Raw genomic sequence first — 12,723 nt, forward strand, 5'->3', positions numbered from 1 at the left:
CAGAAGCCTCAGCATTGTGGACCATGGTGAAGTATGTCAAATTATATTTCAGCCACATTTGCACAGAATTCTCGTTTCCTGTTTTATCCCACATTCAATGGCAACTACCAGGAATACCCACCTGCTTACATCACTAGTTTGACATCCTCACTGGTATGTTGTACTGTAGTTGATGTTTTTATGCCCCAGGCCAGGCAATGTACAACAGATAACAAAAATGATGTAAAAAATTCAGTGCCTGTCACCTGTCTTTATGTTGATTATCTAGCAGTTGAACAGCTCTCCTAGTAATTATTTTGCATCTTGCAAAGCCTTTTTTATTTAGGTTCATCATTTGACTATAATAGGACAGAGATGCAAAAAGCTGAAAGAAAACTGGATCCTTTCCAGGACCACTAAGTTACAAAGGAAACCATTGCAAAAGGTGCACAAGCAAATTTTGCTGCTGGAGTATGTAAAATTGCAAGATTAATGCGGTTAGATCTGCTATGCTAATAGTGCCAAGTAGAATCCTATTGGGCATGAGTTTCATGGGAAAAGAATGGTCCCAAAGGATTGATTGACCCATACGGTTATTAATTATTGATTTAAGTCAATTGCAAATAACCTGTCCCATCCAGCTGATCCTAGTTAAGAAATTAGCTAGTTGTAATTAAGACTCAAAGATGACCATTAATGTATGCTACATGAAAACAATAGGCTATCAACAGATCATATGGCATCAAAAATATTTGAAAAGGTGGCAAATGGGTACGTTTATATGGCAAGAGGAAAAAACAAATTAGATATAAGTTATTGCAAGATACTCAGAGGTTTGGGTTTACTAAATTTGAAAAAGTACTTCAATGCTTGCTGTTTGGCTGGCTTAAAGAGTCTGTCCAAAATAAGTTATTCGATTTGGAGGGCCATGAATTAAGATTTAGATGGCATGCTTACTTATGATACAAGGTTAAATGTTTCAACAACCATTTTGTTAAGACGGTTTGGAATAAAGTAAGGCATTGTACCAGGAAGCATTTTGTAGAAAAGAAAGGATGGCAAAGTCAGACTGGTGGACCTATGGTCTAATAATTTTTCAGTCAAGGTAAACCTATCTCCAACTCTAAAGAAGAGTTGGAATCAGAAGTATGAATACATACTTCATACATGAAACATTGTATGATCCAATGGGCAAAGAATTTTGGATATGATGCTTGAACAATGGGAAAATATGAGGACGAAGGGTTTAAAACTTCCATTAAACTACAATTCAAAAGAATTTTTTTTATAGCATGATGTGCCAATGGTATTTAACACTGGATACATGGTAAAAAATGTATAAAGGGATTTGAAATGTAAAGGAACATTTTACCATCTCTGGTGTACTTGTGACAAAAAGCAAAAAAATATTGGGAGTGGGATTCGTATTGTAATACCTAAGAATCTTAAAGTGAACATAAAGGTAAAATCAAATTTGCCTCCTAGGCTTAATGGACAAAGAACTTGGGGGGGGGGGAATAGAACTTTGATGTTATGTAGTGGTATCTTAGTATTCATCAATTGTTTCTGGGAAATCCAAGTACCAGACTGAGGAGTACTAAACAATTTTCCCCCATAAGGATTATGTAGTGAGTCACAAGGCAGCTGATACTAATGTTCTAGCTTGTGCACAGAATATCAAACAAACAACGAGTACCAGGATTAAATTTTTGCGTCAAAATGCATCGAGTACTAGGGTGATGAGTCCCAAAGCAGTTGAGTACCAAGATACCACTGTATATACTGAAATCAGCAAGAATGCTCTATGCATGAAAATAAAAAGATATTTTACTGATTATAAAAAATTGATGGGAGTTAGCAGAGATAAATTGCCTATTTTATTTAAAGAATACACCTAGCTTTGTTTCCATTTGGAAACAAAGCTTCTGACTTTGTGCTCAAGGAGGGAAAAACAAAATAGGATTTTCCTGGTTTGTTATAGAAACAGTTAATATATATTACTAAGTAAATTTAAAAATTGAGGCTGTATGTTATCTTATTCTACTGCACTAAAGAGTTAGAAGTCAATGTTTTTCTTTTTCTCTTACTTTCCCATTATTTTCATTTTTTTGGTATTTTATATTTTGGTAATTAATAAAGAAATTAAAGTGAGAAATGACAGCATGTCAAGGTATGAAAAATGAAATCATATTTCCAAGTATTAAATATATAGTTTTTAAATTCTAAAAAAATTTAAGTTACAAAATGTAAGGCCAGGTATAATATACCGTATATGGCATTTAATTAAGTACTGGGCAGCTCTGCATTAGAATAACTTTAAAAACTGTTCTGCACCATAATACATGCTAGATTTATAGAAATCTCTCATCTATATGAAGGATGTGATTTTGTTATAATTATTCCCAATGTTTATTATAACTTTTGCCATGGATCTTTTGTCAATTCTAATTGCAGCATGGTAGATGTGTAATAAATAGCACATAATTATCAGGACACAATCTACATTTGGTAAGAGTTCTCAAACATATGACCCTCTGAAAGTCTTTTTTTAAATAAAAGCCCGACTTGCTTTAGATCTCTTCATTGCAACTAACCTCTGCCAAATTGACTTGTTTTGTGTTTTTGAAAAGGTATCAGGAGATTCTGTAACACAAAGTTGCCAGACATAAACAGAGCAATAAGCTTGAGAAATTGATACTAAATTACTTATCCCCTGAGCCTTAGCCAATTAATCCCAATTACTTTCCTTTTACAGCAAGTTATCGATTTCTATTCTTTCTTGGAGCATCAAGGCATAACGCCTTTAAAATGAGTGTCTGATGACAAACTGTTTATACATGGCAACGACATCACTGGGAGTCATACGATACATTAAACTAAAACCTAATAGGCAGTGTTGTGACTTGATACAAAGTTGTGGAAACACAGAGGGTTTGAGTGTGGATGAATCTATAGATTCTGTTTTAGGATTAAGATTTAACAACATTTGAGCATTCTTTCAATAATGGTCTATTCAAAGATTTATGCAGTCAAAATCTTCCCATTCCAACCTTCCAAGTTGCATCCATTCCATTGCATTAGAGAACATGGCACTTACTTAACCAAAGCCTGGGTGAAGGTGCCTACAAAAAACTGAACAGTGTTTTGAAATTCATAGCAAACATGCCTGTTCTGGGAGATCAAAATTTAAATGCACACTATCTAGAATATTCAGAGGCATTTCTGGACTGCTGTCCAAGGAATCTCAGCCTGCCTGAATGGCTGGCTATAGGCCAGCATATTAACTATGCTAATCTGCCTTATTTGCCAAATGCTTAGAAGAAGGAATCAGTAACTGTCAGTACTTAATGATCTTTACAGTGTAGAAGGATTTTCTGCATCAAACCAGTTCACATCAATTCTCTCTGTGGAATATTCTGGGCAATCACATTGGAATTAAGCAGCACAACATTGCTTTCCAATATAGTCAGCGAGAATGCCTTACTCTTGGTCAGTGAACCCAGAATGAACAAATTTGGTCTATTTCAAAGCTATAGCTTCTCTTCTTGCCGCAACAGTATCATTAACTACTTTTATAATCGCACCAGACCGTTTATTGGAAACGTTTAAATATTTTCAAGAAATTTCCAAGAGTTTCAAGAACTGTGAGGTGGGACAAAGTGAACCACTGGACACTTGAAAGCATACAAGGTTTGCCTCAAAGGTAAACTCATGAGTGTTCTTCAGCTAACTTATCAGCCTTGGCCACGGCTTCCTCAATGGGCCCCACCATATAGAAAGCCTGTTCTGGGAGATGGTCATATTCTCCTGCAGAGACAAAGTCAAAAACTGGAATCAGTAAAATTGTTAGGAAGAAACAGATCACAACTACATGCCCTTTTTGCCCATTCTATCAAGATCTAAATAACAAATAGTAGCTGAGCACCATGGTTTAACTGTACAGATAGCCCTTCCTTAATGATAACTGGGAATGGAATTTCCATTGCTAAGTAATGCTATTATAAAAGCACAACATTATGTGACCACATCCCTTAATGGCAAACCCAGTAATTCCTGCTGCCATCTTTGTGAAGATTTGTGAGTCATTAAATGAGGACCTCCTCAAAACATTTTGCCAGTTTCCAATAGTAAAACTACCTGCAAGTCTCAGGCAGTTTGCAAGCAGTTTGGTGGACACGTGGCTGTGGCAGGCAGAGCATGGCGAGGTTGGGGATGGCTGCTGTGGACATATGTACCCAGAGCAGAGTACAAGATACTTGGGACCTTGTACTCCTTAGCTGGGCTCCTCAGGAGAAAAAGCATCAACTTGGGATGACCTTCTTTGCCGCCTTTCCCCAATTGACTTTGCTTGTGGGAAGCTGGCTGGAAAGGTTGCAAAAAGTGATCACATGATTGCAAGCTGCTGCAACCATCATTAATCGCAAACTGGCTGCCAAATGCCTGCATCATAATCACATCCTTAGACTTTCAATGACCAGTCACTTGTTCAGCACTGTCATAATTTCAAACTGTCACTAAAAAACAGTGTTCAGTGAACTTGTTAATTGAGGACTACCTGTAATTCTTTGTAGTTTCATTACAGATGGCTATTCTTTTCCTAGGTTTGAATGGAAAAATGTTGACACTAATCACTAGACCATTATTTGGGAAAACAGCCTACATTACATCTGGAAAGCAATTAGATTGTAGTTCAGTAGATACCTTGTGACTAGAATAGGGAAAATTAGCCATGAGAAAAGATGGCAACAAGGCGGCCATTAGCTTCAGGGGGTTCCAGTTCCAGTTGCCATACATACCTATCAGAATCTGATGGAATCCTTTGATCGTTTCTTTCAGAGGCACCAGCTTGCCTGGATAGCCAGTAAAAACCTCAGCCACCTGGAAGGGCTGGGACAAAAATTTCTGGATTTTACGGGCACGTGCCACTGTCAGCTTATCCTCTTCAGATAATTCATCCATACCCAAAATGGCGATAATGTCTTGGAGGGACTTGTAGTCCTAGAGAGGAAACCTGCAGGTGAGTTGAGACAGCAAGGGCACCGTGGAGTGGATCAAGCCACTTGTCATCCTATCTACATTTGCCTCTTCCAAGCAGCTTTGCTGCTGGCTTGCAGTATTATACTTGCTATAAAAATGTATTCATATTATACACACACAATTAAAAAGAATACAAAAAAGTATTTACTAATTCATAAGTTTGAATTCTATGGTTTTCACACACACCACACACACACCCAATTCACCTGCAAGATCTTTTGCACCCCACGGGCCACATCATAATGCTCCTGTCCCACAATATTAGGATCCATGATACGTGAAGTAGAGTCCAGAGGATCTACAGCTGGGTAAATGCCCAGCTCTGCAATGGCACGAGACAGCACAGTGGTGGCGTCCAAGTGGGCAAATGTGGTCGCAGGAGCTGGATCTGTCAAGTCATCAGCTGGTACATAGATGGCCTTGGAAAAAGATGATTTACTACATTAACAGTCCAGTTGTATAGACAGTTTTAATGCTAACCATCAGTAACTTTGTGTAGCTATTTATATAGCAGGGAAGCAATTCCATCAGATCCCACATAGGGAATGGAGATGAATAATAAAATTGCCTTCCATAAAAGAGACAGTAACATAGTACACCCTGAATTGGTAGAAAATATAATTGGAGAAACAACATTTATACCAAATTACCTGCACAGAGGTGATAGATCCCTTTCTCGTTGTTGTGATCCTCTCCTGCATGGTACCCATATCAGTAGCTAAAGTAGGTTGGTAACCCACAGCTGAGGGGATTCTACCCAGCAAAGCGGATACCTGGAAGAGAAGATTAAAGTCTTCTGCAGTTGCCAAGGTTGCTTCTTTTATGATACAGAAAGTCTCAGACAAGGCATCTACGCTTCCCCTGCCCACAATTTGGGAAGATCCCAATTTTATTATAAAAATGTTCTCCTTTGACTGACAAGTTGGTTTAAAGCTTACTTCAGATCCAGCCTGTGTGAAACGGAAGATGTTATCAATGAAGAGCAGCACGTCTTGACCCTCCTGATCTCTGAAATATTCAGCAACAGTCAAGCCTGTCAAAGCAACTCTGGCACGAGCACCAGGTGGCTCATTCATCTGTCCATAAACGAGAGCAACCTATGGGAGAGCAAAGAAACTTAAAATTACACAAAATATTAATTGTCCCATTTCATTAGCGTATGGCTAAAAATTTCCTGCTCCATTGCAATAAATTGGTGTATTATGATACATACCCAGAAATATCCTAGTTGATTTATTATCCTACCAACTCTAATGTCTTTTTGAAACTTAATGGGATTTACTTCTAATAATATACTTTTCTTCCAGTCTATGTAATTCTTTCATAAAGCGACTATCTAATATATGTACACTTCATATTTTGTTCAAAATATTCCTGATGAACTAGAAATCCTTTCAGTCCTTGAATTTTTTTCTGGTATTGTCAACACATGAACATCAAGAGCGGAAATTCAAAACTGCATGCCCTCAAGAATAATGGCCAATTTCTGGTGCAAGCAAGGCAGCAGATTAAGCCAACCCACATCACACTTTTGAAGGTTAGGGCCACAGCTAAAACCCTGACTTGTTTGCTCACCTTGGATGTGGTATCTTTCAAGTTGATGACACCAGACTCTATCATTTCATGGTACAAATCGTTCCCTTCACGGGTTCTTTCTCCAACACCAGCAAATACTGAGTAGCCACCATGAGCTTTGGCAACGTTGTTGATCAGCTCCATGATCAATACAGTCTTGCCTACACCAGCACCACCAAACAGACCTGAAGAAGAAAAAAGCTGTTTCAGTACCAGAGAATGATTAGGAGCTCCTCTTCAATCTCCCATTTTCCTTCTCAGAGGATGAATTGCTTCAGCAATATCAGAAGAACGAAAGTCAATGAGTTTTGCTCATCAGTGAAGGAAAGACAGCCAACATCAGTTGTATGTAAAACACTGAGACTGCTAATGATTTAAAGTCCATGCTATGGCAAGGAAGCTGCAGAAACACAACGGATCACCCTTCTACCTCACTTAACTTACCAATTTTACCACCCTTTGCATATGGGGCAAGAAGGTCCACAACTTTAATGCCAGTCACAAGGATTTCCTGTTCAACACTCATTTCCACAAACTCAGGTGCTTCAGCATGAATAGCAGCAAACCTGAAAAAAGTGATTGGTCATATGTTAAGTATATCTTTTTCCAAGATGACCAAAACTATACAGTTCCCTTAATGTAGACATATAGTTCAGTGTCATATTTCATATTAATGTTGGCATATTTTTTAAATTATCCCTAATATGGAATATTCTCGTCAACTGCAACTATGTACTAACTCACCATTTTGATTGACCATCCACTAGGACTCATCTTAGACCATTTTCCCCAGTTAGCTAGATAATTCAGGTACCACATATGTGCAAAATTAAGTTTTCTTGCCCCTTCAGACATTTAGGAAATGGCATGGAAATTAGTGGGTACACATGTTGTCTCTCCTTTTCTATTTCACTGACAGGATTTTATGCTTGAAATATAGTTTTCTAGTGGAAAGGAATACCAGGTAAATAAGGCCATCCAAATAATGAATGATGGTTGCCTCACTGTCTTCCCCCAAATTTGTGCTTACTGCTTGGTCTTTATTGGCCCTCTTTCATCTATTGGCTCTCCAATCACATTCATGATTCTGCCAAGGGTTTCAGGTCCTACAGGAATTCTGATTGGTGTTCCAGAATCCAACACCTTTTGGCCTCTCACCAAACCTTCAGTACCATCCATAGCAATGGTACGAACAGTATTCTCACCTGCAATAGAAGAAATAGAACAGAAGCTGCCTTTACTCTGAAATAATGCTTGAGCAACAGAAATGTACTGTAATTTCAAAAGTTATTTTTTACCAATGTGTAAAAATAAAGAATCCAAATAGCTTCTAGGAAAGTTGGTAGAAGGTTGTTTATAAAAATGTGCCTTTTATTATGTAGGTAATACCAGCTCTAGAGATCCACAAAGTTCATGCAGTCAAAAAATTAACAGAAATAATTTTGGAAAAATAATTCACTGGAATCGAATGCCCAATTAGACATGCAAAATGTTAAGTATTCTTTTATTGGAGAGCTTCGGAGACATACGGAACCTGGAAACATAACAGGAGTCTCATCAAAGCTTAAGACTGGTCCACAATATCAATCAATGATGCTAGCCTACTTGGCCTCAGAACCAAACGTTTTCTGATTAAAAGACTTCCTTTTCAGATCATAAATATGACTTCATTAGGTTCAGAAGAACGAAAGTCATTTTTATTTATCATCACAAGGAGCATTAATAGAATGAAAGCCAGGTTGATCAATGACATTTACCTAAATGCTGAGCCACTTCTAGCACCAAGCGTGTATCCCTGCCTTGCACCTCAAGAGCATTGAGGATTGGTGGCAGGGCGTCATCGAACTGGACATCAACCACAGCACCAATGACTGCCACAATATGTCCAGTGGCGGCTCCAGCTTTAGCTGCAGGAGATGTTTGTGCAGCATAGTTCCGGCCTACAAAAGAAAGTACAATCAGCAGGCAAATTAGATGCTTAATTATACATCTTCACAATCAGTAATGTATAAACACCCCTACTTCCCGAAAAAGATGTAAGATTGAGATTCTCCTCTTTCCAAGATAATTTCAATTGTTTGTAGTTTCATTCCCAGAGTTGTCATGAGTTGGGCAGCATACATTTTATAAAGAATTCTGCCAATTATATAAAATTACTCAAAGCAGCAATCCAGTCAGATATATTTTTCGTCAAATACAGAACTCTGGAGGAAAATGAGTCTTAGGTTTTCCATAATGTTTTGAAGGGATTTCATTCTAAGAATACATTAGTGCCAAGCTTTTAAAGAAAAGCTTAGAAATAACTTTTATGAGACCCTGTATGAGCTATATAGAAGGCCAGGCTTTTGCAATGGTCAGCCAGGAGAGATCAATAACCATCACTCCCTTATCACAACTGGAATTCTCACAGACCAATAATAGGCTCTGAAAAAAATCAAAATGCAGATGCCTGAATAGCTCTCTGACTCACTACCATCGAATTACTGATAAAATAATTTCTTCCTCACAAAGTCTGGATTGTAAATACTCCAGTCAAGGTATACTAAAGATCTTTATTCCCCCAAACTCATGAAACCTATGACCCTAACAAGCATCCGCCTAAAATTCGTTTTTCTGCTCCTAGCCGATGAAGCATTAGTTCTCGCAAAACCTTCCTGAATCCTGTCAGCGCAATTTAAAACAGTCTCTATGTGCACCACATGAAGGAGGTTCGTGCCTAGATCCCAGCGAACCAGCGGGAATCCTCTTTTATCCTGCTTGGCCCATTCTGCTGCGCCTTTCTTCCCACCTTCGCCACCACAGCCACAGAGGAAGGGGATGACAAGCGGCGTGCAGGATCCGAGCGCGTTCCGCAATGCTTCCTCTCATGCCCTCTAAGTGCCGACGGGCGCCATGTTTGTCCTAGGCAAAGGAGCCGATCGAGCAAGATCCGTGCTCCCAGGTCGTCGTCTTCCTCCTCGCTCGCTTCCGATGCGACCGTCATCGTCCACAGATCGTCTTACACGAAAGCAGGGGCTGTATCGCCACAGCTCGCCCCCCCCCCCAGCTAAGAACAGCCGCAGCGAAGTGCCTTCCTCGCCCATGCAGAAAAGGCCAGAAACCGTATCTAACGGGGTGGGCAAAAGCCGATTAAGGTGGCGCAAACCCCCATCTATGCGGCCGCTGACACGTAAGCAACGACCGGGGTTGGGCATCGGGGTTTCTGCAGAGGAAGGGCGACGCGCCGTCCCGCCGTCATAGACACCGAATCAAAGCCCCGCGTGTCCTGCTGGGGTTTCTCCCAGGCCAAACGCCTGGCTCGCTTAGCCGGGAGAACGCAGCCGAAGTCTGCTTCTCTCCCCGCTCCCCTTCTCCGAGGAGAGGCCTCGGCAGGATTAAGGCCAGCCCCCCATCCGGGCCGAGCGACACCCTTGGTGCAGGTGCCTTTTTCTAGGACCGTTCCGAACGGCCGGTTCTCCCCACCCCCACCCAGCGCTAGGCCGCAAGGTGACCCCGCCCTCGAGCTCCTTCTGTGGCTTCGGCCACCCACTTACGGGCTTCGGCGGCAGCGGCAACCGCACCGCTCCGCAGCTGCAGCAGGTCCTTGAGGGGACTCGACGCGCCCCGCGCTCCCCTCAGCAAAAAGGAGGCCGAAGAGGCGCAGCAGCGACTCGCGAGCCCCAACATGTCTGCCACCGGCGAAGTGGAAGAGCAGCCCTACCGCCGACTCAGATCGGCTTCTAAAGGGCTCGCAAAATCAATTCTGGATCCGAATTGGTCAATAGCCTTGTCTTTCTTAAAATCTCATTGGGTACCCTACTGTCACTCACGCGCTTGAGGACTTGCTGATTGGAAAAGGCTTAAAAACTCCCTCTGCTTCGCTCAGGCGTCTAAGGGCGGAGCTGTGGCACATGCTGCGCTCTCCCAATACTAAAAAGCTTCCTGGGCGGGAGCTACGCGCTTCGCTAAGGGCCTCTCGTTATTGGAGGGCATCGATGCATTTCAAAGAAATCCTGCTTATTAATTGAACAGATGTTACAAGCCACGCCTCTAAAGGAACTTCTACCAATTGAATAGAAAAAAGCGATTAGGAATGTAAAAGAGCTAGCGCTCTTTTCTAGACTGAAGGCAGAACAGATGCCCTAGGTTTGTCCTTGTGTAAACTGAAAGCTTCGGCAGTTTGGTAGATCAGAGAGATTATGGGGTGTCCGAGTGGCAGCTATTGCGTTGCGAAATGTGGAGTGCGTTAAGAATTATTCGGATTAGATTTACATTTAACTGAAAAGTTATGATCCTGTGCAGTGTTAACCATATTTAAACCTAGTGAACTAATGATATAAAATATGGTTCTGATCGAAGTTTAATTAGGTCATTAAATTTCCAGTATAACTGTACAAAGGATTTTGATGTAACAATATTAACTCTCCAGAGAATCAGTGGTACATAACACACAGGTAGGCTTCTTAACAAATCTGTGTAAATTTGATAATGAACAGCTACAATCCCTATTTAGGAAGAAGCAAGCTAGTTGTTTAAGATGGGGTGTATGTTAGAGTTTCCATAAAATTATACGTACAGTACCAAGATTTCTTGTATTTTAAAGATCATGGGCTCACTTTAACACTGTAGCAAAAAGCATATATAACATCTGCATTTTGGGATCAATTTAGAAGATTAAACCATATTCTAAACTTTAGGACAAACCAGTGCATCCTGCTTTCTTTTCCACATTGAAGCTGATACTTGGTCTTCCATGATAATTTGAGGAATATTCCTTATACCAGTTAGTAAGTTTGCAAAACTATAAGTGTGTATTATCATTCAATTGTCCATTTATGGGATACAGTAATGGTTTGTCTCACTTTTTCCTTGCTTCTTCCGTTCCATCATATTTGATTCTGCCTGGACAAGTCTCTGCAGTTTTCTTGGCAAGATTCTTCAGAATGGTTTGCTGTTGCCTCCTTAAGAGTTAAGGGAATGTCACCAAGATCACCCAGCTGGCTTTGGTGGGACTAGAACTCAGGTTGTCCTTTTTTCCAGCCTGATGGCTTAACCACTAATCCAAAGTGGCTCTCTACTATCTCATTAGAATTCACTGTTTCAATGGACTAAATAACTAGGGATAAATCTAATTTTCCAAGGTATATTTCAGCCATGCCTGCCACATGTTGTCCAGAAAAGTAAACATAATTTCCTAAACTCAGTGATTAAGATTTAATCTCAGCACTATTAATGCAATTTTGTGCAAATGAAAAACTTGCTTCTACAATGCATATACCTGGATAAGCAACGGGTTGTTAATAGTTCACCTCATTATGTAAATACATGTTATTTGGATTACAATACCTACCTATATTCGCAAGCCAAGATTTTAGTGGGAAATAAATCTAGACGTTCTTCCTAATTATCAGAAATCCCGGATATATATCTGGTTTTATATTGTTTACTATGTCTTAATAAGAAAGCTAGCTTGAGGACAGAAATAACTCAAATTTATCATATCATGTGAATTTCTGTGGCATTTCCAAGCTTCGCTTCTGCCAAATGAAACTCAGAAACAATCAGGAAGAATAACTGAATTCAACATTGAAATCAGGATTGACACTGATTTCAATTATTATCAACCAAAGTTAAACATGTTGGAATAATTTAGATCTCTTTGAGTATAGGTTAGTTCAAAGCTACTTCGTATTGTAGAAAGTTATGTCACAAAAGACATGAATTTTCTTTTCTCAGATTATTTTATACACACTGGTGATTATTTTATATTACACTGGTGAAATATATACAAAACATGAAATATCTTTCTCTAGAAATACAGGCTACAGATTTCAAACTCTACTGAAAAATAAGTATGGTGGAATGGGTCCTTTTTTGTAATTTTCATTTACAAAAAAGAGGGAAGGCTTGAAACCCTTAAATATTCCCACCCTGAAGACATGCACCTAGAAGCAAAAACGTCCTGTTAACAGATTTAATTATTCCAAAGCCAAAGATGAGCTAACAATTAGGTAATCAGGAAAGGAAGGCACACTTTTTGCCAAGAAAGGTCAGCCTTGGCAACCTTGTAGAAGATCTCAAAAACAAGAAATCAGGGCCTCTAGTTTACATTTTAGTTTACGGCTCATTGATAGTGCAAATGTTGGTATTCTT

At 39.8% G+C, this 12,723-nt stretch overlaps 1 protein-coding gene and 2 non-coding genes across 3 annotated transcripts; all 3 read right to left on the reverse strand.

Annotated features, from left to right (window-relative positions):
• Positions 1-2,972: 2,972 nt before the first annotated feature.
• On the reverse strand, positions 2,973-10,328 carry ATP5F1B (ATP synthase F1 subunit beta). The gene is made up of 10 exons (XM_032210247.1): positions 10,125-10,328; positions 8,349-8,531; positions 7,622-7,796; positions 7,036-7,157; positions 6,592-6,776; positions 5,955-6,113; positions 5,667-5,789; positions 5,223-5,435; positions 4,776-4,977; positions 2,973-3,786 (listed from the first exon to the last, which is right to left on the reverse strand). Exons 1-10 carry the CDS (start codon positions 10,255-10,257, stop codon positions 3,689-3,691), a joined length of 1,593 nt encoding a protein of 530 aa, XP_032066138.1. The 5' UTR covers positions 10,258-10,328; the 3' UTR covers positions 2,973-3,688.
• On the reverse strand, positions 6,844-6,916 carry LOC116505120. Its single transcript, XR_004254903.1, has one exon. It is a non-coding gene; the product is annotated as a small nucleolar RNA SNORD59 (small nucleolar RNA).
• LOC116505122 lies at positions 8,235-8,306 on the reverse strand. The gene has a single exon (XR_004254904.1). It is a non-coding gene; the product is annotated as a small nucleolar RNA SNORD59 (small nucleolar RNA).
• Positions 10,329-12,723: the final 2,395 nt, after the last annotated feature.

Source organism: Thamnophis elegans, chromosome 2 (assembly GCF_009769535.1).
Source record: "Thamnophis elegans isolate rThaEle1 chromosome 2, rThaEle1.pri, whole genome shotgun sequence".
Taxonomy (NCBI): Eukaryota; Metazoa; Chordata; class Lepidosauria; order Squamata; family Colubridae; genus Thamnophis; species Thamnophis elegans.

Coding starts and splice junctions, on each gene's coding strand:
- ATP5F1B (XM_032210247.1), bottom strand. CDS start 10,257: ATGTTGGGGCTCGCGAGTCGCTGCTGCGCCTCTTCGGCCTCCTTTTTG. Junction 5,790..5,954: donor TCACACAGGCTGGATCTGAA/GTAAGCTTTAAA, acceptor CTTCTCTTCCAG/GTATCCGCTTTGCTGGGTAG. Junction 3,787..4,775: donor ATTCCATCAGATTCTGATAG/GTATGTATGGCA, acceptor TTGTCTCTGCAG/GAGAATATGACCATCTCCCA.